This window comes from Seriola dumerili, unplaced genomic scaffold (assembly GCF_002260705.1).
Source record: "Seriola dumerili isolate Sdu_G_001 unplaced genomic scaffold, Sdu_1.0 BDQW01000073.1, whole genome shotgun sequence".
Classification (NCBI taxonomy): domain Eukaryota; kingdom Metazoa; phylum Chordata; class Actinopteri; order Carangiformes; family Carangidae; genus Seriola; species Seriola dumerili.
This window is the reverse complement of record NW_019174328.1, coordinates 3,815,012-3,841,874: the sequence shown is the minus strand read 5'-3', so window position 1 is coordinate 3,841,874 and position 26,863 is coordinate 3,815,012. Positions and strand designations below refer to the sequence as shown.

At 41.0% G+C, this 26,863-nt stretch overlaps 2 protein-coding genes across 5 annotated transcripts; one reads left to right on the top strand and one right to left on the bottom strand.

Moving 5' to 3' along the window:
* Positions 1-738: 738 nt before the first annotated feature.
* On the bottom strand, positions 739-12,242 carry LOC111220550 (L-threo-3-hydroxyaspartate ammonia-lyase-like). Of its 2 annotated transcripts, none has more exons than XM_022743645.1 (11): positions 11,416-12,242; positions 8,414-8,741; positions 7,193-7,309; positions 6,308-6,549; positions 4,573-4,738; positions 3,500-3,599; positions 3,260-3,335; positions 2,862-2,987; positions 2,366-2,533; positions 2,199-2,256; positions 739-904 (listed from the first exon to the last, which is right to left on the bottom strand). In XM_022743645.1, exons 1-11 carry the CDS (start codon positions 12,108-12,110, stop codon positions 806-808), a joined length of 2,175 nt encoding a protein of 724 aa, XP_022599366.1. In that variant the 5' UTR covers positions 12,111-12,242; the 3' UTR covers positions 739-805. The 2 variants fall into 2 exon arrangements, with proteins under 2 accessions (XP_022599366.1, XP_022599367.1); XM_022743646.1 differs by having other exon boundaries at positions 11,995-12,242.
* On the top strand, positions 11,686-26,681 carry plac9 (placenta specific 9). 3 transcript variants are annotated; one of them, XM_022743648.1, is made up of 5 exons: positions 11,686-11,768; positions 18,056-18,175; positions 18,866-18,956; positions 23,709-23,800; positions 24,257-26,681. In XM_022743648.1, the coding sequence occupies exons 1-5, from the start codon at positions 11,760-11,762 to the stop codon at positions 24,404-24,406; spliced, it is 462 nt and encodes a 153-aa protein (XP_022599369.1). In that variant the 5' UTR covers positions 11,686-11,759; the 3' UTR covers positions 24,407-26,681. The 3 variants fall into 3 exon arrangements, with proteins under 3 accessions (XP_022599369.1, XP_022599371.1, XP_022599370.1); XM_022743649.1 differs by having other exon boundaries at positions 11,710-11,768; positions 18,029-18,175; XM_022743650.1 differs by lacking the exon at positions 18,056-18,175 and having other exon boundaries at positions 11,688-11,768.
* Positions 26,682-26,863: the final 182 nt, after the last annotated feature.

Below are 26,863 nucleotides of genomic sequence, written 5' to 3'. Positions count from 1 at the left end.
CAGCTCCAGCAGAGGAACGTGTTTGTGTTACACAGGTAAACAGTATGACGTCGTCTGAACGAGGCTGATGCAGTAACGTGGGGTCACGATGTCCTCTGCTTATAAACTTAAGAGCATTAGCCCGTCTTAAACAGCCCAGTCTCCACTACAGCTGTCTCCAGCCGTTAATCAGGAATGGCTAGTAAGTAGCAACGCACTTTCACATCCTGTATCACTTTTACTCACTCAACAAGTCACCAAAGAATCAGGGTGGGTCATAGAGTTTGTCCAGTTTTATTTATTATTAACACATGTACTTGGACTGACACTACCACCTCAAGACAGTATAAATACAGAAATATATACAACAATTTTAAAAACAATATGGATGGAAAAATATATCTTTTGTGTTGTTGTTTCATGGAGCTGTATAGTGTGTACTTACTTAGAGTGAGACCACTGCAGGACTGGGCCTGCGTCTTCAGTGTATGATGCATGCTCTGTGATTAATGGTGATCAATAAGATCTATATTCATCTTCTGAATGCAGCCTAACCACTTTATTCTAATTAAAGGGTGCCATGATTGAAGAAAAACAGCAGCATAATTAATAAGAGTAATATGAGTAATATTTGCTCTATAATCTCAAGGCTTTTTGTATTAGGTTTGCTGAACAGTCATTTTCTTAATGAGTTTTATGTAACACAGTTCATTAATGATAGTAGTGTATGTGTTTGCAAGTCATCTCACATTTTATGAGTATGGTCATTTGCTTTTTTTTTTTTTTCCTATCGTAAATATAGTTTGTGTTTATGATGATGGTGGGATCACCGGTCCAGCCAGAATATAGAAGGGTAGCGGTCACTCAGCGTCTTGCGCAGCTGAGCGCTCTGTGACTTATCCCTGGTTTCCACCACACACTCCACCTGTTAACATACACACACACACACACACACTAGAATTAGTGCAGTAAGTGTGTTGCCAGTTGATTACACAGCAGTTTTCACATTTGATACAGCTAGTGAATTAACTACAGAGTCAATTTGTAGGTGTAGATTGCAGAGGTAATAATACAGAGCAGGAGATAATGAGACAATTCTATTTGTTTCCAGTGCAATTTAATAGTTTCATTAAGTTTTTAAACAAGATAGAACAAAGCCATTGTAGTATGAAGAGAAAACAATTGGTTCAACAAGATTCATGAATCAAGTTTCTTTGAATTGGAATTCATCCGTCAGTCAGTTTGTTTGTTTCAAGGAAAATAAGATTTTTAAGCAAAACTAACTTTTAAACTTTTGTAGTCATACGTCACATTGACAGGACAATGGTAAATGCTAAAATGTAACTTTACAGTAGCACAAGTAGAGAAACTCATAGCTAACATTAACCAACTGGTCATACCAGACCAAGTGAGGCTGTACAGAGTGAATACAATTGAGCAATGGTGCTTACATAGTTTTGCTTTAAACCCTCATACTAGGCTAAAAAAACTGAATATATTACACTTTGTAATACTTTTAGATTTTTATTAATGGTTAATAAATCATATATTAATGATGTTTACATTTTTTATTAGGTAATAATGCAGTTATGAATATTGGTAATCCATTAGTAAATATTCAATCAGTTCACCATGTTCTAGCAGACCATTATGTGTGCAGTTGTAAATGTCAATTCATTAGTAAAGGCTTTAAAACCATCAAATATCCAGTTTTAAGTTGTTATTAAATGGAATTTGGTCCCTATCATCTGCAGCTTTTTTCCAGATCCAGAGATTTTTCACAATCTTAACTCAGAGATAATTCTTTTCAATAAGTTGTAATTGATCTATGAATTATTAGTAAATTACTTAAAATTATTAACCAAACTGTTAGCTACAACTTCATGAATATAATAATAATAATAATAATAATAATAATAATAGTAATAATAAAAATAATAATAATAATAATAATAATAATAATAATAATAATAACAATAATAATAATAATAGAAAGTGGTAGAATTTTTCTTGCAATATAAGCAGGGTTTCTTCTGGATACAAAAAACAGCATAAATAAGACTTTATTTTGTTTTATTTATATTTTTGGCCCTCTAAGTCACGCCAACTCACTGCCAACTCCAAGCCAAGAGTTACAAGGCACTGAAGAGGAAGTAGATGAGCGGATTGAAGAGGAGGAGGAAGAAGAGTGAGGTGAAGAGGAGAGATTAGTCGCCTACCTTTGCCTTGAAGAGGTCTGACTTGTCACCGTGTCTCCGATGGCAGACGTCCAACAACCTGGGAGGAAAAAGACAGAGTGAAAGCAAAGACATTAAACATAAAACAGATTTGAGCAGCGTGATGCAACAGAACAAAGCATCTCTAAATGGATGGGTGTTGACTCTACCTGACGTCCTCTCTGGACAGGACGTCCAGCAGCTTGGCCATGTCTCCCGGCCATTCTCCCAGCTGCACAGAGAACTTACTGACCCGGTCGTCCAGCACCAGGGCTCGGTCAACACACTGCCTCACCAGCTCCAGCTCCATATTAGCACTGCTCACCACTACAGCGACCCTGCAGCAGAAACACAGAGGGAGTCTTGTTTTATCTGTAGCCAAACGGATTAGCACCACTGACATCGCTGCAATGCCAAAATGTAAGCTTTTCAGGCCTTCAGAAAAAATTTCTAGATCTAAATTTAAAATTGTATTAAGGGTTTTTACATTGTTTAAAAAAACTATGCGTCATATACAAAAGGTGTTGGTTCTTCTGTAAACATGAGAGGAGAGCTTAGCTAATGTCGGTCTCTGTCCCTCACCTCTGATGTCTGTAAACGGACATGGGTGATGTGAAGTTTCATATGAGGTTGAGAGGAGCCTTAATATTAAAAAGTCGGACTCACCTTTTGCCTCTCAGTTCTGGCAGTTGTCCGGCCAGGATGGCAGCTAGTCCCATGGCTCCCTCTGTATCCACAGTGGAGCGTTCAAACTCCTGAAACCGCAGCATCGCCACCAGAGAGTCCTCCTCACTGTGAGCACGCAGAGAAAGGGAAAAAGAAAGTTTGATGTTAAGTTTTAATTCGTTTTTTTAAATTACATCTGATATGAGATGATTTCATTCCAAAGTAATCAAGTCTATTTCTGATCCCCAAAATTCAGTAGTCAATACTTCAAAAGCCAAAATGTAAAGATGGATCAGAGCAGTAAACCATAATCTTTAATTTAACACATATGCCATATTTTTTCACACAATGGATGTCGAGAAGCTCAGAAGTGTGAACGTGCTGTGATGAAGCCGTACCTGACAGTGATGACTTTATCTACTAGTTTCTTTGACAGTTGGAAGGTGTTGACACCAAGCGAACGCTCCATAAGATCTGAATAAGGCAGGAGATCAACATATGTTCAGTTACTGCAGGAGAGGACTTGAAAAGCCAGACGAGCTTCTAACAGGGAAGGTGTGCAGATTATGATGTGGTGTTTATTCAGTGTTAATTGATAGTACTATTATGTAGTATTGTTACCTTTGTGCTGATCTTACCTCCGTAGAGTTTCTTATTGGGGTTGCTGTGCATGTCTTTGACTGGACTGTCTGTTTTCAGAGATTGTAACAGCAGAGGGAAACCTTCTGGTTCAACTCCCTGTGGAAGGAAGTCATTCAGTTAGAATTGTTTTTTGGTTTGTTTTTTTCACCATATTACTACTTGTATAAAGAAGACTATGAGTCCTACAGCCATGCTACTAGCTCTGTGCGGCTGCACATAAGCAGCAACATGCCCACAATGACAATGCTAACATGCTAATGTTTAGCAGGTAGAATGTTTACCACGTTCACCATCATTTAACCATATTAGCATGTTAGCAGCTTTGCTAATTTTGCCTAAACAGCTGAGGCTGATGGGAATATCATTAGTTAAAATCATAAACCAAAACATTGGAAAAATACTGACTGAAACTGCATCTGTGGAGCTGCTAGCTTGGCTATAAATATTCATAAACAATTCATGATCTTAAGATGTATATAGTGCAGATATTAAGAATACTCAGTCTACATACCTGCAGCATCCTTCCCACTGTAATTACACGCGCTACATGTTTAATATTAACATTAATAAATGTGAGACATTCATATGATTACTACAATGAACACAGGACAATCTATGGGAAGATTGGTAGCCTTAGTCAGGCTCATAATGCTCACTACTGGATCAAGCTTGGCAGTAAATTTGATCCATTGCTTGACTGTACACAGAGATATTTCTTTGTGATTGCAGTAGAGGGCAGTTCTGTTCCTCCGCTGTAAATAGAGCTAACAGCTGTGGGCAGAGAGTGGAACAAGGCGAAATACTTCAAATACATTTATCTTGTTAAGGAAATCCAAGCAGAATGAAAAACACACTTGGATCAACATCAGAGAGATGTAGGTGGCAAGTAGCAATTTCTTGTTTGAAATAAGAAGTGAGGGTGTACAAGAAATGTGACCTCGTTTTAAGACACAGCACTAACAATACTGGTGTTAGACAGAGGCTACAAATCTGCTCATCTTATACATGACAGGCATTGTAGTTAAGTTTCCATTAATCCCAAAAATTAAACATCTCTGCATCAACCTACTATGACAAGAGTCTGTGAGTTGAGGTGTTTGATGGCTGCGGCGGTGCCAGCCAGTAGACCATACTGTCCAGCTGCAGGAACAACCACTGCATCCAGTTTGGGCACTTGTTCATAGATTTCCATGCCCACAGTGCCCAGTCCGGCCAGGTACGCTGCGCTTTCATCTCTGGGCATCGGAAAAAAAGGAGAAAGAAAGGAAGAACTGATGAGGTGAAGGGCTGCAGAGCAACCTGATGTTAAGCAGACCTAAAGGTTTCATAAGTTTTCTGTCTTTATACCAAGTCTCATCCTTGTTTCTCTACATTGTGAACAGACACCAGACATGTTTCAACAGATGACAGAAGCAATTCACTCCTCTTTGTTCTCAAATAATGGGAAATTGTGTTAGAAAAGTGATTTCAGGTCCTTCCCAGCTTCCATTACAGTACTCAAAAGTAACCTTAGTGTTACATAACCAGTCAAGTTCAGTGTGTGCTATAGCTGCATTTGCATGAAATGGCTCTTAAGCGTTAGTTCTCTCTATTCACTATTTAAATCATCTACTTTCAGTAGAAAAATGGAAAAGGATTTAAAGTGAAATTATGTAACTTTTGAAAGAACAGTTTGAAAAGTTACACTTTTTTTTTTTTTTACAAATGAAAAAATGTATTCATAAGACTTAAATGCTTTGCTGCTTAATTCAATATATTCAGGGGTTTTGCTCCCACAGACTCATTTGGTCTGGAATGACCAGTAGTTTATGGCTAATGTTACCAAACCTGTAGGCAGCTGTGTCACTGACACTACTGAGTTACGAGTCTTCTCTTATTGTACCACTGTTAAGGTGGATTTAAGCTTCATATAAAGGGGTTGCTGCATTAAAGGGTGGCACTGTTCCCACTGTGTTAAGGTGTTATGCTGAATCTATGGCAGCTGTGTGTAGGCTCCGGAGCTACACAGTAAAGTGGAATTATGCTTCTCCAAGCTGCATGTAGGCAGCCTGGAGAAGGTCCATTTGTGTGGCTGTTTCTCCTGTACATGTGTTATGTTTATCTTTCAAACCTGCCTCCAAATAACTTGCTCGAGGCATACGTCAACAGAACACGTAGTTGAGTTTTGGGAAATGTGCCTATCAGCTCCTCTCTGAGACTCTGGGACTTTAGGAAATTTTTACCATAAACTATAAACACCTAAAAGTCCCTAAAGAGTTCACAGTGTATAGTGGTGGGATCCTCCCGCTGTTACAAGAGAATAAACCTGTTTCCATGACAGAAGTTGTGACCTGTCTGACACTGACTGGTGCATACTGTTATTTGTTAAACCTGAGCTTTTTCTGCCCAGACAAATCGAAATGTCTGCCGTGAAAGACATTGATTTGACATTTTTCAAATCACTTACTTCAAATTGTGCCTGTATGATGCAGGTGAAAAGCAGATTATAACAGATATAGTGAATTTAAACAATATTGTATTTTTTCCAGAGTGGGTCTTTATCATTCTGATTATTCTGATGCTCAGTCATGCAACTTACTATGCTAACATGCAGACTACAGTAAAAGAACTTTTCTTCTACGATAGATTCAGCAAATAAGCAGATATTTTATGATTTGAAAAATGACTCTCCCAGGAGGCCTTCAAAGTGATTTTTAAACCTATATCAGTGTTGCTGGTAGTGCAGTGGCTTGCAGCATGTTCAGCACATGCATATTCTCAACTCTGCTACATTAAATTTCAAGGTCGATGTTAGTGGGACTGACTCTTCCACATAGAGGTATCCATTCTCTTTGGCAAGATGGCGGGCGTGGTTCTGGGAGTCGTGGCCGGTGCTGCCGTAGGAGATGACCATGGCGCCATAGTCTCTGTAGATCCTGAGGCGAGGTGAGGAGACGCACGACGGCATGATGACGAACATCGGGATCTTCAGCTCCACTGCGTGGTGAGCCACAGCCATGGAGAAGTTACAGTCAGTGGCCACAATCACACCCTTCCTCTGCTGCTCCTGGAGGGACATGAACACATGCTTGATAAATATCTTTTATTGACTGCTGAGAGGTACACAGTACTTTTCCAATGCAAGTTACACCACAATATGATGCAATGAGCCAGGATGAAGTGCTCATTTCTGGCCTTAAATGAGCGACGTCTTTCAACGTAACAACCCCATCAATAACTAATTATCATAAATAATCAATAAAATAAATCATCAACTAACAACAACATACCTAAATAATGTATTATGATGACATTATGCCTTTGTCTTTAGCCACTATTGTCAGTGGTAGTGTTTCTCAAAATTCCTGATGCTTCCTGGCACAAAGAGGATCTTTACATGGCTTTACTGAAGATGAACAAGTTGTAGGTAATTTTTCTGTCAGTCATCCATCCATCACCAATGACTTTGTCTGAAATTCATTCAATTTTTTTGCTGTCTGAGAGAAATCAGAATTACTCATACAAATATATCACACATTCCCAACACACTGTCTTTACTGACACTACTTTTCTCACCACAGGTCAGCAGTGGTCAGTTAACACGTGTGTCTGCACGCAGAGCAGATCACACTAGCTGTGACCTGACACACCTGTCAGAGGGGATTGTCCTCCCTCTCTCTCTCTCTCTCTCTCTCTCTCTCATGTTTTACCTGTGTGAGGGAGGTGAGCAGGTAGAGGACTCCCCTCTCCTTCACAGAGCCTGTGTAGTGCAGGTGCTCCTTCTTCAGGTAGATCTCCATCCCGTACTGTTTGGACAGTCTGGAATACTGCACACACAAGGAAACAGCATTTGAAGAGCAGCTTAATCTAATGAGTGAATTGAACTGCACCGTAGGCAAAGCTATTAATTCGGTTCATCTACCGTGTTAATTTAGTTTGTTCACCAATCTGCATTTTCTGTAATTAATGCTGTTGAGAGTAAACTAAAATATAAACTGATGTAATTTGAAGAAACCTGAATGATCACAGCAGGAGAACTGTGCTACTTACTGCAACAAATCCTATAAATGAAAATGTCTAAAAGTAAAGCAAACATGCAAACTGATAACTTCTGGTCCATTAAATAGAAATATACAAAAGTATGATAATGAATGAATTTCAGCATGAATGAATGTGTGCAAAATTACAGCTACAGACAAAGAAGTATGCATAGGTTTGATACAAATTATGATATATATATATATAGAATCTTTATAAAATGTATGAACATATAATGAATATATATTGTACATTTGAAATATAAATAAATATATATTTGAAGAAATCTTTAACTTTCATTAAAGTGGTTGCCATATACTTGGTAAACTGAGTATATATTTTTAATATATAATTATGATATAATAATCTATAATTGTTCAGTGAAGGGCCCGGACTATATATTTTTTCTAATGACCATTTGTCCATTCCTTCTCTTCTTTAAGTTTGAGATACTGAGACATTATATTTTTGGGACATACTCTAGGTGTAAAGTTCTAGTGCTGTGATTTGTTGTTATGGAAAAAAAGTATATGGAAATGAATGCTGAGGTATATTTTCTTTAATTCAAACCTTTTGACTTAGTAATGTTACTGATTGTAGCTTGCCAACAGTTGGTGTTTGTATTGTATCTTGCATTTGTGTTAAACTTGCCTTGAAAAAGACAATTTCTATTCTATTGCATCTGTGATGACCACGATGATTAGGTGCTGGTCATAGAAATTGTCTATGACCAGCACCTAATTGTTGGTGTGAATTCACCAGATCACTGATGCTGGTTCTTTAACTTAATTCACATAAAAGTGTTTCCAATAACAAGTTTGCTCTCCTAACAGAGGTCAGAGATCACCCTCCTCTTTCATCACTGTACATTGTGAGGTCATATGCCAGTTTACCGTGCAGGGTGTCTTCTGTATCCCTGACTGGATCCTGAAGGCTGCTGCGCTGATGTCTTCAAAGCGGAGGTACTGGGCAGGAGGTCTGGGGACAATCCTGAACTCGCTGACCCTTCTCGTTTTGGGGGGGTCCATGAGCATGATCTCTGGACCCCCCACCACCTTGGTGTCATAGACCTTCACATCTCCATTGAGAAGTTCCTCCTCACCAAAGTCCTTCAGCCGCTCTGGTTCAATGAGGGTGGGTCTGCGGCCCACAGTGCCATTACTGATGGGGCAGCATTTGTAAGAGGCTCCAGGTTGACTGGGGCCCAGATGCAACTCCTCTCTGAGTCATAAAGTGAGAGACATATGGTTTAATTCAAATCAGATATCCTGCATGTGAAAACCTGACCTGTACTTTTGCAAAATGAATAGATAGAAGTTAACCGAGTCATTTTCAATATAAAACATTTTTACATAGTAGACACCATGAATCCTGTGAAACTATCCTTCTCACAGTGACAGCTGGGAACTGCAGGGGATCCTTAAAAAATGACACAACTATTTTTGTGTGTTTTAGCTTGTTTACTTCAAGTTACACCCAGTAAACTTTATATTAATGGAAAACATTTTTCAAAGCACACTGAAACGCTTTTCCTTTAATTTCACTGCAGGATTAAAATCAATTTGCAGAGGCGTGATACTTTCCTTATATCAGTAATTCACTAGGAATAAACATCATGTGCAGTTTCATTTTCCTTAAACTTATGTTTTTGTTGCAAGCGAATGCAATAAAATGAGAAAGCATGAAGACTCTACAGCTGTGTGTTGATGGGCAGCCAGGAAGCCCCAGCACTGATATCCATCTCACAAATCAAGCTGATAAAAACTTGATTGACAATTGACAAAAATGGATGCTGTGAATTTGATAGCTTCTTGAGTTGTTCTCGGGTTATGAAGTTGGAATTTCCCAAAAGCACATGAATGCAGATAGCTTTTCAAATTAGTTATTGTCTTCAACTGCATATTTTATATAGCAAACAAAAGAAATGAGGTGATATGTGTGCTATGATTTACAGCTTAATGGATGGGATGGAAACCAGTGGCTGCTGAAAGTTAATAATAACATATAACAATAATAAAACAAGACATGATTCAGTAGAAATGACATGAACCAGAATATATTGTTGTCTTTCTGCAGCCTCTGGCAATTAAACTCCCTCCAATCTTTTCATGAAAACCAAGCGTTATCAATTTGCAAACCCAATCCACAAACACCTCGTCTTTGAGTTAGTTTTAATTCACCAAATTTAAATTATACACTGAAACTGCATTTCAGACATCACTACTAAAGCCACCAGTCTCATTAACGTGTGGCTTTCTAACGTGAATTTAACAGTTTAAAAAAAAATTTAGATCTACTTCCCAAACTCAGTGATATTAAATCAAACTGACCTCAACCCTGCTATGAAGGTACATGAACGTGCCCACACACACACACACACACAATCCTTTACACAAGATGAATTGATTCACCTTTCATGTCAACCCAGCTTCCTCTCACTGTGACAGATTATATCTGTAAATCAAGTTATGATTCATTGGGTCATTCAGCTCCTCTTTTCGGGAGACACGCAAGCGATTAAAGTGGCAATTTAGGCCCAAAGGCAGAACAGGTTGATTTATAACAGGTCAGTAAATGGGCATTGTATATAATCGAATAGTATAATTTATTTAAATAGTAAAATTTCTACTAACTCTACTTTCATTTCTCTAATGACATTGCTCAAAACTGTAAACTACTTGTTTTTGGTTGTTTCCCTAAACACATAGCTAATCAGGAGCTCCTCTACGCAGAAGAAATATTATAATAGGATTACACCTATTGGAGATTAACCCTGTGACTTAGCCACTAAAGCAGATCACAAATGGTTAACAGCTAAGTTTGAAACTTTGAATAAGGTTGTGCGGTGGAGCTAGGACAGCTGATTCACTTCCACAGTATAAGCAAAAAAGTTGTGGCTGCCAGAAAGGATACAGATTTGCTGCATCATGATAATCCAGACAGAGCTGAGTAACTTCTTAACTAAGAAGAGTAAAATAAAAACAATCCAGTGATGAAAGTGGTTTCATAAGCTTATAGTGCTAGATTGACATCAGAAGGCCACCAGGTGGAGCAGCTTTCCCAAACAATGTCTGAATTTTTGGCAGTGCTGCCAGCTCTCTGCAGAGAACATCCCAGACTATTTATATCTCAATGATCTGCCATAAACAATACTTTGACCTTTCACCTAATTTCCTGGGTCCATTACTGCCCTCTCCCCCACTTATCAGTCACTTTCAGTGCATACAGAGTGAAAAATCCCAAGGCTGCACCTATGATTAGGGTGCTTTGGTTCAAAAGCAGAGTTCAAAAACATCATCAAAGGAGGGAAAAGAGCACCACGACAGTCAGTATAAAGCCTCAAAAAGCTCCCTCAAAAGAGGGGATGAAGAGCTGAGACGGTACAAATAGGTTCTTTTAATTTAAAATGGTTCAAAAAACGACAAGTAAGGACAAAGTAGAAAGCAAGGAAGACATCTCAGCCCACCAGGCTTTCATCACTGCGCTATCCCAGCTTCTTAATGTCCTTTTAAAGACAAAATGCCCTAACCTGCTTCCATTTCAGACTAGAACATTTTGGGAGAGAAAATCTCTCTTAGCAACTATGTGACCCCGATCGTTGATGTTGCATTGTTGTAACTACAATTCTGCATCTTTCTGTAATTAAGGCCAGGGTTCGACAACTGTCTGGTATTTTTTATCTAGTAGTGAGAGTTTGTATACTACGACCAAACAACCCTGAAAATCGATTTTCTTTCATTTGTCTTTTGTGATTGAAGAAGTCTGTCCAAAACAGTTTTGATGCATTATATACATCCATAATCATGCTTCAAGACAAACACAGAAAAATGACTTGTAACCCCTGTTTGAACCTAGATGTGATGTCACATAGCATTGACACTGCAGCACTAATTACCTCTTCAATCCAGTGGTAACTTTTGGTTTCTCTGGGTCTGTCACAATTAGGAGAACAAGGTAGAGGACCAAGTGAAGGAGCAAGTCTACCAGGGCTTGGAAAGTAGGGAGTCGCTCTCCTCTACAAGAGGTTGGAGCCAAGGAAAAGGAGGACGAAGATGGGGGGATGGAAGAGGAGGAGGCCATTCCTGCTGAGGACAAAGACGGAGCAAGAGAGGTTTGGGGAAAAACCATCTGAGGAGAAGGACGATTGTCAGGAGGAAGTTTGTGAACCCTAGATTTGGGGACCACAGCAGCCAAACATGGATTTGGAGGACCAGTGGTTGGCTTTGTTGATTTACTTTCATGATTAAGGTGAGGAGGAGGTGTCAGAGGAAGAGACTGAAGGTTTGAGGGTGTCTTTGTTAGGGGAGGAGGATGTGGAGGAGGAATCAAGGTAACTGAAGACAGAGGCTGTGATACTGTGGAAGACGAACCTACCTCCGAACTCCGGGAAGAGATTAAATCTGTCACTACGGGATTGATCTGGGTAGGGGGAAGGTCTGGGGGATCCAGGAGGCTACATGTTGTAATTTCCCACCTCTGCCAGAAGGGGTCATTCTCCTCGCTGTCTTTTAGTGCAAGCCTAGGTGAGTACAAACGCTCAAGTCGCTCACTCAAGTAGCTCGAGTAGAATAACTGGGCAGCAAAGTTCATCGTGGTCGAAGCTCTGTCCTCCTACAGTCCAAAGAGTCTCTGTCTCTGAATCCCTCTCCTGCTCCAGCTGGTGTGGTGTGTCCGAGGGATAACAGGACACTGACTGGTGTTGCTCCCACGGTATAACGTCCCCTGACCTGGCTCCCTCCCTCTTTCCCTGCCCATGGGCTATTTAAGAAGGGATTACTCAGGGACACATGCACCGTGGCTCTGGAGCGTCTCTCCAGTGGCCTGGCCCCTCCCAGGGCTCTATTCCTGGGCCCAGACTGGGATTACTTCCCCTTTCTGTGACGTAGTGCTAATTAGGCGGTCTAAGGAGATAGATGCAGACTTAGGGTTTATCTAGGGAGCAGTGATCTGGAGGCTCAACCACATACAGGATACAACTATGGATGGAGGATCAGAAATGAAGGGTTGTGGGGTGAGGGGAGCCAAAAGGGTAGAGGAGCATGTCCAGATCTGATTTCTGTGCCACTGAAATCACAACATATTTTTTATCTTTATTTTCCACATCTGGAGTCAAGATGCATTGTACTTTACCTCAAGCTGCTCTCTGTGAGATACAGACAGGTGACAAATTAAAGGTAAAATCTGAATGAATGGATAAAATGAGTGGATAAAAATAACAAATGCAGATGCTTCCACACAGGTGCACTGCACGGTACAGTTAAGCAATTAACATCCAGGCATGCTCTGTGGCATGTAAAAAAAATGTTGAGCAGGTCCACTTGACTCAGATTTTGTGTCAAGATGGTGATAGGAAAAGATGTAAGTGACTTTGAAAGAGGGTTTACAGATGGGGCACAGATGGCAGCAGCTTCAGTCTCAAAGACTGTTCAATTGGTTAGGGCAACAATAGGAACAGTGACTAAGGCAAAATCTGCATTTAGATCTATGGGAAATACGTCAGTAAATAGGGTCGTGCATTAGTGCGATATGCAAGGAAAAACAGAAAAGCACTGTTCCCCAGGTGACTGCGAAAGTCAATGCAGGATGTGATCAGATGTGTCAACAACAACAGTCTGTCGACAATTACTTAATGATGAATATTACAGTAACGTTTCGGTGCATAAAGCCCTCACTACATAGATGAAAGCAGATTTGAGAGTTCAGGCACTGGTCTACAGAAATGTGGTGAAAAAGTGATATGGCCAGATGAGTCATCCTTCGCCATACTCTCCACAAGTGGGCGAGTTAATGTGCGGCAAACGGCAAGAAGCAGTAGAGGCCTGAATGCTTCACCCCTGCAGTGAGGGGATCCAGCGGCTCTGTTATGCTGTGGAGGGGCACTTTGCTGGCATGGTTTGGGTCCATGTGTCGTCTTAGAGGAAAGGGTCACTGCAGATCAATACAAAGTTGTTCTGAGTGATCACCTTTATCCTATTTTAAAAGATTTCTAACCAGATGGAAGCGGTTTCCTCCAGGATGACAGTTCCCCCATCCACAGGGCACAAGGGGGTCACTAAATGGTTTGATGAGTATGAAAATGATGTGAATCATATGCCATGGCCTTCGCAGTCACCCAGTTACAGGGGACTTTAGACCAACGTGTCAGACAGCGCTCGCCACCACCATCATCAAAACACCAAATGAGGGAATATCTTTAGCAAGGATGGCACTCATCCCTCCAATAGAGTCCAGAGACATGGAGAATCACTGCCAAGGTGCATTGAAGCTGTTCTGGTGGCACCTGGTGGCCCAACACCTTAATAAGACACTTATCGCTGGTTTTTCCTTCAGTTTGTCACATGTCTGTACACAGACGACAGTAGCAGATGATTTCATGCTCATCTGTCGGATGTCAGTGTCTGCATCTGTAAGAAACTGAAGTAGAGTACTGCTGTGGAAGAGCAAGTCTTCTCTAGATAAATTTTAACACCACAAACAAACTGTACATGTAGTGTTCCTGAAGAGAGAGACAAGCTGCCAGCCAGACAGATAACCGAGACTTTACATTGACTGCTACCAGCAGCCGGCAAGCAGTCCAGATCTTATTCAGCTCTGATTGGATATCCAACCTGTCCCTCAAATCTGAGCTGAGGAGCGACAGTGATGGCAGCGTTCACTGGACAGGCATCGTCAAGGTAATGAGTGTGCTCCAACTCATATCACTACATGAATGTGCACCTATAATCAGAGATAATCCCTTTAGCAGACATGACTCACACAGTATTTGCAGGTAAATCTGAGTGTAGTGAATGGAGTGTAAGATAGGCGGAGTTGCACAGTGCAGGTAGTGTCAAGTAAAGGGTCAATCACAACGAAGGAAACTAATGTTCAAAGGTTTTCTTGTCTACCATTCCTCTAGCTTAAATATGAGTTTGGTCCTAAAATGAAATTAGCCCATGCTTGTTTGACCTACTGTTTGTTTTATTGCTAAGATAACACAATACTCGGGGTAGCAGACAGAAACTGAATTCCCAGATTATTATTATTATTATCCCAGTATAATCCACATAGTCCATAAGGGGTTGTTGCAAATGTAAAAATAAAGATAAAAATAAGAGAAACCAAAAAAGAGAAACCACTATCAGTGCAGGTATGGTTAGGAGGTCAGTATGCTTCTACAGTCATCTAACAATGCCTGAGACCCCTCCACCCAAACTGGTACCACATCTATCAATGTTTGTAGTGAGTCTTTATTCCCATTCCTGCAATTCTCCCACTACAGTCCACAGTGTGCAGCATGCTTGTTGCCCAACATTTGAGAGCAGTCATTTAAGCTGGATTTATAGTCAGGGCAATGGGTGAGTCCTGCCATAGGTACTTACGGCATAGGCTTTGATTTATACTTGAGAGTTGTTGACATCACCTCCGTTAGTAACGTGTTGCAGTTGTGTGATTACTTTTTTCAGTAATGAGTAGTGTGAGGGATTACAACTTGAAATCCAGTAATCATGTTACAGTTACTTATCCCAGTAATGCTTGGTTACTTTTACATTTCTGTGTTGGCACGTTCGCTGTCTTACCGGGAGTTTGATGCGAGGTTGACATTAGTTTGGTCTCTGTCTGAGGAGAGGAGAAAAGCCACTGTAATTTCAAAGTAGTCTTTGTCTACAGGGTGAGTAACCCGTCCTCTGACGTCAGGATCTGGAGAGCTGTGTGCAGTCACAGAGGCTAAGATAGCTGCTGGATGGTCAGTAAATCCCTAGTAATTGAGGGTGCCTGCTTGTTAAACTGCAGTGTCTCGTTTTCTGTATCTACGTGTGTTAAATACAACGATGCAACACGCAGGGGAAGAGGATTTGGAGTTGTTTAATTAAGGAACCTTTGACAGAGCTGACAGCTGAGTATCAAAATTAAAGTAACAGGAATTGCAACACACTGTGTCTCATTACTGAATAAGAGACTACTACTGTGCAATCACTGTGTCTACATTCATTCATTCATTCATCGCAGTAAGCAGAGGGTTTTTGTGCTGTGTTACTGAAAAGGAGAGGTCTTGCAGGATGGTGGAACAGCTTTGGAAACCCGGGTTCCTCCACAGTTTCCTGAATTCAGATTAGAGCGGGCTGTATCTGACCATTTCTGTAACTTTATGAAACCCGACAATCCGATATTCACAGTCTCTTAAAGCCGTGATTGGTCATGCTGTGTGGAGGTGAGAAAGGAGCAAGGGTGTGAACTTTTCTCTCTCTTGCCTTTTGTGTGTGTGTGTGTTGTGTGTGTGTCGTGTGTGTGTGTGTGTGTGTGTGTGTGTGTGTGTGTGTGTGTGTGAACAACCAAGTGCGACACCAATGACTTCCATATTTAAGAGATCATGTCTTGGCTTTTGGGCACTCTGCCTTCAGATGAGGCCGTCTGGAACAACTATAATTGTGGTCAGAAAACACGTATTACAAACTAGTTCTGATCAAACATAAACTGACCTTAATGATGGTAATTTATTATAAGCAACTCATTCTAAGAGTAAGAGAGTTATATTTGACACCTTTATGCAGCATCAAAGCGTCAAATTGCCAAGAAGACTCATGAAATAATCAGAAAATTGGATAATAGTGGATAATAATAATAATAGTTTTGCGTGCAGATTATTAGAGTTTGTCTACAGAGGTAGAAAAATAATACCAACATTGAATAGCTTAAAGATTTATCTTCATCCTTTGGATACTAAATATACAGTACGTATGTGATGAGGTGTCTACCGGACAGGCGTCATGTAGTGAATAAGCTGAAAACTTGGAGTTGTCCAGCTGATAGTTTACAGAGACATGCAGAGTAAGTACAGCAGATCTACAATAGGATTAGGGCACAGTCAAGGGAAACCAAAGGTCAACTAATGGCTTGTCTTAAAAGCAGAGGGTGGAGGTTTTTTTCTTTTGATGTAGTAACAGACTTCACACACACACACACACACACACACACACAACCACACACATCACTCAAATTAGATTTAGCTCCTTAAAACTGGACAGGAAGCCAGTGTACGCCAGGCGGCAGACGGGTACAGAGAGCTGAGCTTATGTCCTGGCAACAACAAGGTTTAGTGAGGTCCATGTTCAGGTGACGATAAGTGGCGATGATGATGAAGGCCAGCAGCGAGGGTCTCCTTCATCCTTCCATGCCTGTGAGGACATTTGGTCATCGTTACTACGGTGAACAAAACAAGTAGACATACAGACAGCTGGACAGAAATAGATGGTGAGAAGGTGACCCTGCCTCCAGCAGTCTGTCACACCACAGATCAGCGTGACGCCGGCTGACTGGATCCCATGATCCTCTGGCTCTGTGTTCTTGCAGACACTCCGTGCCTCAGCATGTGTCTGCTGGGCGGACTTGAACTAACATTCAATACCTGAATGAACTTTGACACACATTTATATAATGCTTTTTTTTATTGTTCTCTTTCATGGGAGTCTACAGAGTGATATTGAGATTTGTAATGATACATTTCTGTGTGATTCATCTGCACCGCTCCATGTGCCAGACCACATGACGACTTGTTAGCTCTGTAATTGCTGAGGGACCTGAAAACAGGAATATGGAACACAAGCTACATGTGGTGCAACCAAACAGATTGCAATTTAAAGAGGTTTTTTGATAGATCTAATATACTAATTATTTTATGGAGTAAATTCTAGGATAAATGTATGTTATCTTGTGTAAATCCCATTAATGATGTAACAGTAATACTCCCCATTTAACATTAATATCCTCATTTGCATGTTTTAATTAGTGCCTAAAAATGCAGCATAATGCTGACCTGATGATACGTTACTATTCTCTTCTTATTATTGCTCTGCATGCTCAAAAACTATTTCATTATATTTTTAATTTTGTTACATAACGTCTACAGATTACAGATGAAGAAATAGCCACTTTGCTAACTCTGCAATAATATAATAACAAGTACATTTCTTTTATATGAATAATTCATAACACACATGTAAGAGTGAAATAGCTCTTTCTCTCTCTCTCTCTCTCTCTCTCTCTCTCTCTCTCTCGTCTTTTCAGATAATCCACTGAGGAAAAACTAACATGTTAATTTTTCTATTAAATATTACAAATGTGAAGGCTTGATAAATCCTCCTGAATGTGTCACATTAGAAAAACATTTCTTTCTTGTGTGAGGTTTAGCGAATCAAATCCATTCTGACAGTATGAAATTATTATTCTTTTACTTTTGTCACTTCAAATGGGATTTTGATCTTTTTTTTTTTTGTAGCTTTGCCTAAGAGGATAAATGAGTTTCCACTGACTTTAGTAAGATCAAATTATAAATCAATGTATAATTTTTCATGTGTGAGATATATTATATATTCTATATAATTCTATGTATATTATTTTCTTGTGTCCACGGTCTGTGTTTCTGTTTTTATCTATCTATCTATCTGAATCACTACAGTGTGTCACAGCAGAGCAGTACTCCTGTCGTCTTCTGACTCTCTTCATCAATCCCTTCTTCACTTTTCCTCCAGTTTTGTTTTCTGCTGCTTAACCTGTAGATCTGCTTAAGAGACCAGACAAGTGAGAAAAGCACGAGGCTCAAGATGGTCTGGCTTAACGAAGATGACCATGTTTACTACGTAATAGTCTTGGCTGTCTCCGAGCGTGTGTGTGGGAAGGTGTGTGAGTCACTCAGACATAGAGGGAGAAGTCAGTGGGAATAACAGGAACCAATCAATGCGATTATAAAGGCCATTCTCTGCTGCTGAATTGATTTTGATTCGTCAGACTTCCTGCTAAACGGAAACACTGGCTGATTTTCCCAGAAAAAGCTTGGCAGCCCCGAGTCCTTTTATTACTCTCCTGCTTTTATTGAAAAAAATACAGCTTAAATAATGAAACAGAAACAAGTGGGAGCTTGTCTGCATTAATCTAACATCTGAAAAACTCCTGACCAACTTCAATGTGGACATGAAAATGCCACACACACACACACACAACACAAAAGTTGCACAACATAATAGGTAAAACTAGTAAGTGCCCTCTTTAAAGGCCGGCCTGTCTGCTCTGAGATCCGAGTCCCCTCCCCAGTACATCCCTCCCGCCCCTTCCCAGATACTGAGCTTTTTGTTCTGCATCTAATGTTTTCATTAGGAAACTGGGCGCAACCAAGTCAAGGAGGGAAGGATTAGAGAGCAAGAGAGCGAGCACAGGGACAGGAGGAGACCTGAGGAGGAGAGGAAATCATTTGGTTTTTCAGTCTGGTTCAGAATTAGAGGAGATTTGGGGGCTCTCTCTCTCTTTCTCTCACTCACCCGCTGTTTCTCTTCCTTCCTCTCACGCACACGCTCTTCAATCTTCGTCACCAGCTGCTCACCAGGTTTCACCTCCTCACTATGATCCGCCCCCCCACCTCCTCGATCGGACTTCTCCTCCTCCTGATTGGCTATGCTGCAGCAGGTAAGGGATGCTGGGTGGGGTCTGGAGGAGGGGGGGAGAGAGGGGTCACAGGTCAAGACAGGAAGGGCCAGAGGGCACAAAGAGGAAGCAGCTAAACGAGTTCAGTGTTTGGTGTGTTGATTTACTAGAACAGATGATTTATTGATCAGTGTCTATTCCATACATTTTGCTTTAGGTGCATGGTATAATGCATGTAAGTGTGTGTAGATGATGGCTGGATGAACACACATGAAGCTGAACTGACATCATGTCTCCCCACACACGCACACACATGTGGGTCTGTGTGTGTTCAGGGTGTTGCCAGCACATCTGTTACTAATTTAACTGCAGCTCTGGCTGCACATAATCTAATATACTGTCAGCAGAGTTTCAAACAATCACTCTTCCCTTCATCTATCATGTTCATCTTCCTGCCCCTCAGCCGTGTTTTGAGCTTTGTTTACCAGCGTTACTATAATCCACTGGAAATTCACAGAAATGTGGGCCAGTCCTCCAGAGCCAGATCTGTGAGTGACGGCCTCCAGTGTGAATTACACTGACTTCATACTGCAAGAATGGCCAACTGCAGGAAGCATACGCACACCATCACACACAGTTACCAACGCACCAAGCATTTTGCCTCATTTCATTTTATTTCCATCAGTTTCATTTAAAAAAAAAAAAAAAAACTTACCAGGGTGAAATAGTTCTTGTTTAAAGGTAGGATGTGGCCACTCCACCGGTCTCACAAATCTTAAAAGCCAGGAGAAATTGATATGGCAGCTATTATTTAATCGCCGAAGTGAACTGAGGTTTCAGGTCTGATCTCTGAGCGACAGAAGCCCCCGAATCGCCTGGAGCGGTCAACGTGTGAGCAATCAAGGCATTTGAAGTTTATTTTAAAGTGAAGCCCTGAAGCTGAAGTGTGTGTGCACTGTAAGCAATTAGAGACGTCGAAGTGTAAGGACTCATTGGCTATTTCACCTCAGATTAATTTTTTTCACTATATATTCAAGCAGGGAGGTACACACTGCAATACAGCCAGTACATCTTGGTACAGGATTTTATTCTTTATTGCTTGTAAACCACCTCACAGCTCCATATTTACATACACGTTTCCTGTGTTTATTTTGAAGTGTTGATCCATAAAAAGATATATTTGTGGTTTTAAGAACCAAAAACCATCTCAATGTAGTTTTACATCTCCTCTCTCGGGCTTCTGTCTGGAGCTCTAGTAACAACAGGTTGGTGAGCCAATCAGAAGAAAGGCGGAGGCGAGGAGCCTCTCTTCTGATTGGCTGACTGTTTTCTGAGTGATCAAATAAAAATATAGCAGATTTCAGGTACACAACCACAGAAATCAAATCCTGCAAGGTCAGATGGTGGGTCCAGGTGGGCCCCGCCATGGGGCATGGCTGAGAGCAGTGACTGTATAGTTATGAAATCACAAAATGACAGGTCCTGATAGCTGGTTTCAGTTTCTACAGGCTGTGTGCATTTCTCTGTTGACTAAGCGCTTTGATACTTTCATCGTATTAATATAAAACATAGACCTGCTCTATAATCAAACAAAACACAGACATCTACCTTTATACTATATGGGACCTTTAATGTTTTCTATTGGCATTTGTCAGGCCAGAGCTTGGTTTGTATGAACACTGTTGTTATGCACTAACTCCTCAGTTCTGCATTCGACTGAACTCCCTCTGTCCTGCAGAGAGGCCATGTCAGTGCACATCCCCCCTCAGAAAAAAAGAAACATTACACACACGCCACACACACACATACACACACAGTGGTTCACCTTTGTCCTTGGGTGGAGTCAGTCAGATCATCATATCTACGTTTGCTTTCCCTGTGGTGTGTGATTCCTTGGAGTATGTAGGGGAGGTGGGGGGTCACTATGTGATTTCTCAACCTCCTGGAACAGCTCTGAGAGGAAAAAAAAAAGTCTTCATATGAGCGAAAGCCAACACAAACAGGAACAAATGCCTTCTCGCTGTTTGGAAACAGACTGGTGACAATATAACATCTCAGCCACATTAATGGCATCTGCAGTCTATTACACACACTTCTTTCTTTTCATAGCAGCTCTGGCAGACTCAGTGGGTGAGGCATTCACTGTGAACATCAGCATGTAACTCTCTGTTGCACGTTTTTCCCCTCCTAAAGAGCAGGATGTGCTGTGTACACACGCTGATCACACAAACACACACTCACACGTCGATGGAAGCGCAGCTGTGGTTTTGGGGGGGATTTGAGAGCCCTGTTTTTTTGGGGTTTTTTTTTTTGCTGATCTGGAAACCAGCAGCACATTCTGCTACAGTTGGAGTGGATTGTGGATTGTGGTTGTTGTGAAATGCAACAACAAAACACCACCATTTTTGACAACTTAGAAATCTGACTCTACCTCCAAGATCCTGTGCAGGAAATATTCATGTGTTCATGCTCAACCAAACCTTCATTGCTGAGACATCTGCCCCATCTGCTTAGTGAGAAAATCTGATGAAGTCACTGTAGCCTACCTTTCATTCATCTGTCGCTCTTTCTTGGCCTGCATCCTGCATGTACTGAACCTGGCACCCCTCCGGCCTGCGTAATGGAGCTTGTAAAATGTTTCCATGGGATATCGCTGTAAAATCAAGGCAGCGTGATGCTCGGGCACGGCTGTACATCATGCAGAATAAGATATGGGAATCATTTCTGGCTGTCTCTGCTGGCACAGCCTTCATTGCTTAAGGAACAAAAGATTTGACGGGTCTGTGGTGGAGTAAAGGACTCGTTACGGAGCAGATTCCTCTTACAGGGGGACATTTTAAATGTGCCATTAATAAAAGCAAATCTTTTTTAGTTCACGTCAGATGTGAATGTGTTGAAGTCCACAGCTGTAAACCTGAACAAAGCAGCAGTCTGTGTTTATCTGACAGCAGACTGAATGCTTTTGTTCTGAAATGAATATTTCCATAAACCCATGTGAAGCTCTAGAGAGGACAAACTGAGCAATACAGAGGTATGAGATGGTAGGAAAAGGTTCAGACAGAGAGCTTTCTCATTGTGCTCAAAAGAAGGGTCCAATATGACTACCTGTCAATCAAAAAAACATAACAATTTTAACCTGAAGAAAGTCAAAAGAAAGCAGTTTGAGGGTTTTGAGTTTAGGTTTTCACAGCTCACAGGAAGGCACCAGCTCATAGAACAGTGGTTATAAAAGAAAACTTCAAGATGCGACCTGAAGTGTTTTTGCAAGGATTTAGCTCCTAACTATGTAGAAACGGTGAAAGCACATCCTTGTTTGGTCACTGGTAAGCAGCCACAGTATGAGAGGAATGACACTGACAAAAAGCACTCTGCAGAGGCAAACTAACACAGCCTTAGCATCATTAATGTTCAATAACAACACACGCTCTCGGGCATTAGCTGTCTGTAAACACTCCAAATGTTTTATCTAAATAACAGCGACAGCAACGCCGCCAGCATCCAGGAAATGAAGGAGAAGTTTGCTCATTTATAAAGTACAAATGCTGTGAATGGGAGCTTGGCCTGCAGCCACGAGAAGGTGTTAGGAAATGGGAGCCGCGTCCTGCGAGAGAATGAAGACTTCCCCTCAAAAATGTCGGCTTCAAAGAGAAACAGATAATTGGAAACATCACTGTAAGGGGGGAGGGGGGGGGGGGGGGGGGGCAGCTCGAACAATGCAGGTGGCCCCTCCCCATCTGGCTGAAGTGCTCACACCAAGAAAATCACGCTCTTCTTCATGGCGCTGAATGTTGCACAGTTTATTCTCCGTTTAGACTCCACATAAGAAAGGCAGATCACTGACCTGCCATTATGAGAAAACCAATAAAACACAACTTCATTTGGAAACAAGCAAATGATCCAAACAGTAGATTTCCTTGTTAGAATTAAGACATTCATTTAACTGCACTGAGAGAGATGCTTTTTTTCTTGTATCGTAGCATCAAAGGTTCGACTTCAAGCTGGTTTTACATTTTGGGAAATTTGCCTATACTGTATGTTGTAAAAACTAAAAGTGCCTCGAACATCCAACAGGGTGCTCAAGGAACTTAAAAATATATTTGTGGTGGGGTGTTGAGTAGCTCAGTTGGATGAGCATCCGCCCCATGTGTAGAGGCTACAGTCCTCGCTGCAGTTGGCCCCGGTTCGAGTCCCGCATCAGACAGCCCTTAGCTGCATGTCATTCCCCCTCTCTCTGCCTCCCCATTTCCTGTCTCTCTCTACTGCACTATCAATAAAGGCACCGAAAAAATAAATTAAAAAAAAAAATATATATATATTTGTGGTGCTTTGAAAAAACCCTTTACATATGAAGAGGTTACTCAAATATGCAACTGGCTACTCAGCTAATGTAAAATTACACTGAAGGTGCTTCAAGTGACCGTTCCATAGGATGAAGTTCCTAGAAGAACCCTCAAAGAACCTCATCTTCAAGTTACAGCTTCTGGAGGAACCCTTTTAAATTTGAGTGAGACTTCGAGCACCTTGGACAGTTACTAGAAAAACCCAGTTCCCAAAAAGATTCTTTTAAGAACCCTGGTCTTTTAGGCTTTCTTGATGGGATATATGAGAAGACCGACACCTTTGTCCACTAAATATGTTGATGAATGTTTTCTGTTTTCCAGAACAGGTTGGACTTTAGTATCTCCTACCGCCATAGGAAAGAATATTTCTGCTTCCTAATACCTGTAACTGTAAGTGTGTGCATCATAGTGTATGCTGTGCGTCCACTCATATACACATCCATTCTGTTTTCAGGTCCTGAGCCTGAACTGCGGCCTCGAGCGGTGCGTTCAAGTGCCTGTCAGGAGCACACCAACCTTCACAGCCGCCTGGATGTAGTGGAGAAGGTGCCGTTTCCAAACCGACCTCACACTCAGCCCTCAGTGCTTTGAAGTCACCAGGATTCAGAATGTTTTTTTTCCCCTCCTGGTGTAAAATTCATTATTAAATGTCAGCTGTTTCTCCATCTGAGGCTGCCAAAAAAAAATCCTCAGCATTTCCTTTCAAGCATGAGATGCCGACGAAGCTGCAGCCTGGAGTCTCACTTATTGTGTAAAAATCTCCATGATTTCTCAGCTCTTTCCAAAACACTGATGACTTACTGTAAAGTCTCCACATTCATCTCATTTGACAAACCCCAGACTCACTCTGACCTTACCTTACTCGCTGTTTTGGGCAACTGTAATATTCATATGAATAAGTCATCGTATTATTCATGAGCGATGACTCTATTATTCATAATACAACTTATTAATGTATTATTTATATGTCAGCCACAAAAATATGTCTTCTGTCTCCTGCAGAAGGTGGAGGAGACCGTGGAGAAGCTGGAGGTCGGGCTTGCTTCTCTCCTGGATGCCATTGAAGCCCCAAAGTGGCGCCCCCTGTTGGACAATACAGGAAAGACAGCTGTGGACATCCTGGAGGAGCCGGGGCAGAGGGGCGAGTCCTAAACTAACCAGATGTCCATGGAGGAGGGGCTGACGAAGACTCTTGAACTTGGACTTTTAAGGATTAAATCTGTTGCTATGACTTTTTTTTATTTTTTATTTTCTAGATGCATGTATCTGTATCTGTGTATCAAGAAGAAGTTTATATCTGAGACGAGGAGGCAGCTCTTTGCACAAAGCCAAGCCTGTCTGCATTATTTATTCATACTAATCCTGCGACAGCCTCTTCTCTTCTCCAGCCTTAGATTCAGTCCCAGATTCTAACCCCCTGCAGTCAATAGTGGCACAGCTCATGTTTACAGTGCCATTCAAAGAGATTAATTCACTTTGGACATCTCTGCCCAGTCAATTCCCACTCTCTCTCTCGCCGTCGCCCCCTACTGTCCCCTCACAAACTGTGCCTTTGACGCCGCGTCTCAGTGGAAATGACAAAGACACGGATGTAAAATTACTGGAAGGAGTTTTATTTCTTTATCAAAGCAGTTAAAGCAGCATGTTTTAAACACACAGAGCAGTTTCAGTTGGTACAGTAACAAGGCTTTCACCGACTCTCTGTAAAAATCCTGCAGCACAAGAACATTATGCAAAATAGGTTCACAAGGAGGAAAAGAGTGGCGTAAATCACATCTTCTTCTTGTTTTGTATTTCTCAACAGGGCACTGAGTTTCAAACTGTATCCACAGAGGTAAGACATCTACAGTATGGTACGCCTTGAGAGCATCCATCAATCGGGAAACGCTTGAATAGGAGACATGCTGCTGCTGGTCAAACACTAGCACAATGCCTTTTTTTTTTTTTTTGAAACACCTAACAGCATCCAGAACATTAACACACAAAGAAACATGTCGGGAGGGTTTGCAAGCACGGTCCAATTAGGATTGATCACTGATATCAACAAATGCCAAAACTGTAGATTAGTATTGTAACTTAGAGAAAAGCTACACTTAAATTAAATCAGTTTTTATCCATTTACAAATGATTAACATATAATTACACATCCACTTTAAGCCTATGTTGATTCTGATGGAGTGTAGTCTCATTTAATGAGTCTTAGAAATAACTGAGCTTTCTTTTCCACAAATGGAGACATTCAGTGTTTTAATAATGCAGCAAATTCTGTGATGGGGTGAAGTGAAAACCTGTCCCACTTCCAATTTCTTCTTCCTTTTGCTGCACAGACAAAAACGCAACACTTAACCCACAACAGAGCATCACGCACAGCTGCTGACCTCATTCCACTCATACAGCAAGGGTACGAGCCCGTATACTTGAACAGAGCATTAAGACAACCTACAAGATGCCAGAAGATACTGCATATCATCTAAAAATATCATGCCGCCCATATAACACTGCAGATTATAGGATTTTGTACAGTTTAAAGTTCACAAAACTTACTGCTCAGAAACAGCCACGCATGTCAGTTATACTTTGATTTGGACTGTGTCAGTAATCAGGTGAGTATCGAGGTATGCTATTACCAAAAGCTTGTGCATGCACAAATCAGCCGGTAAGGCTCAAGCTCAAGGCTTTGGCAAAAACAGGCTTATACTGTAAAGGTACATGCAAAAAAAGCGCAGGGCTTGATACTATTAAATTCATCATATATTTTGGCGAACTTGGAAGATGCCACTTTATATCCCTTTAAAGAAGCTTCTTAATCTAATCATAATGTATAGTGTTTAAAGAAATAGCTCTACATTTTGGGAAGTACACTTGTCTGCTTTGTTTCTGAGGGTGATAGATGAGAAGGTTGATACCACTCATGCTGTCGACTGACCTGAGGCCTCCATCAAACTACCAATGATACAGTATTATTACGGTTACAGTGCTACAGTGTACAATATAAATCACCAATTGCTGTATATTTGATAATGGCATGAGTCTTCATTAAAAAATGTAAAATGTTTACATCAGAGCTCGTCTAATTCTCTGGTTACACTCTACTGGGAAATGATTATTAAAGTCATTCAGTTTGTTGTCATCTTATTTAAACAACAGTGTGTTGGAGTTCTGCTTTTTTTATTATTATCAGAGCTCAACACCCTGAAGCTTAAGAAAATAAATGCAAATAGACAAAACACATGTAAATTCAGAAACGTTTTAACCTCAAAAGTCACAAAGTGTTGAACAACACGTGTGTACCAGGCAGGTTCTTCATGTTTTTTGTGTCCCCTGTGAACACCTCCGTTATTGTCTGTGCCACTTGCAGCGTGTTTCTGTATTTGCTTGTGTTGTGTGTATTTACAGCACATGTGTTGTCAAACTGATGAAGATGTTTTCTAAAATTGTTTGTGTTTTGTCTTTTTGCATGTGTTTTCTTAGGTCGCAGTGCGTTAAGCTCTCAGGGCCACCGTAGTTATCAGCTCTTTGGCCGGTACGTGAATGGGCACCCCTCTTATTTAAGATTACGCTCAATCCAGAAATGACAAAGTAATTTATGAAGGCTGCTGAGAGCATTAA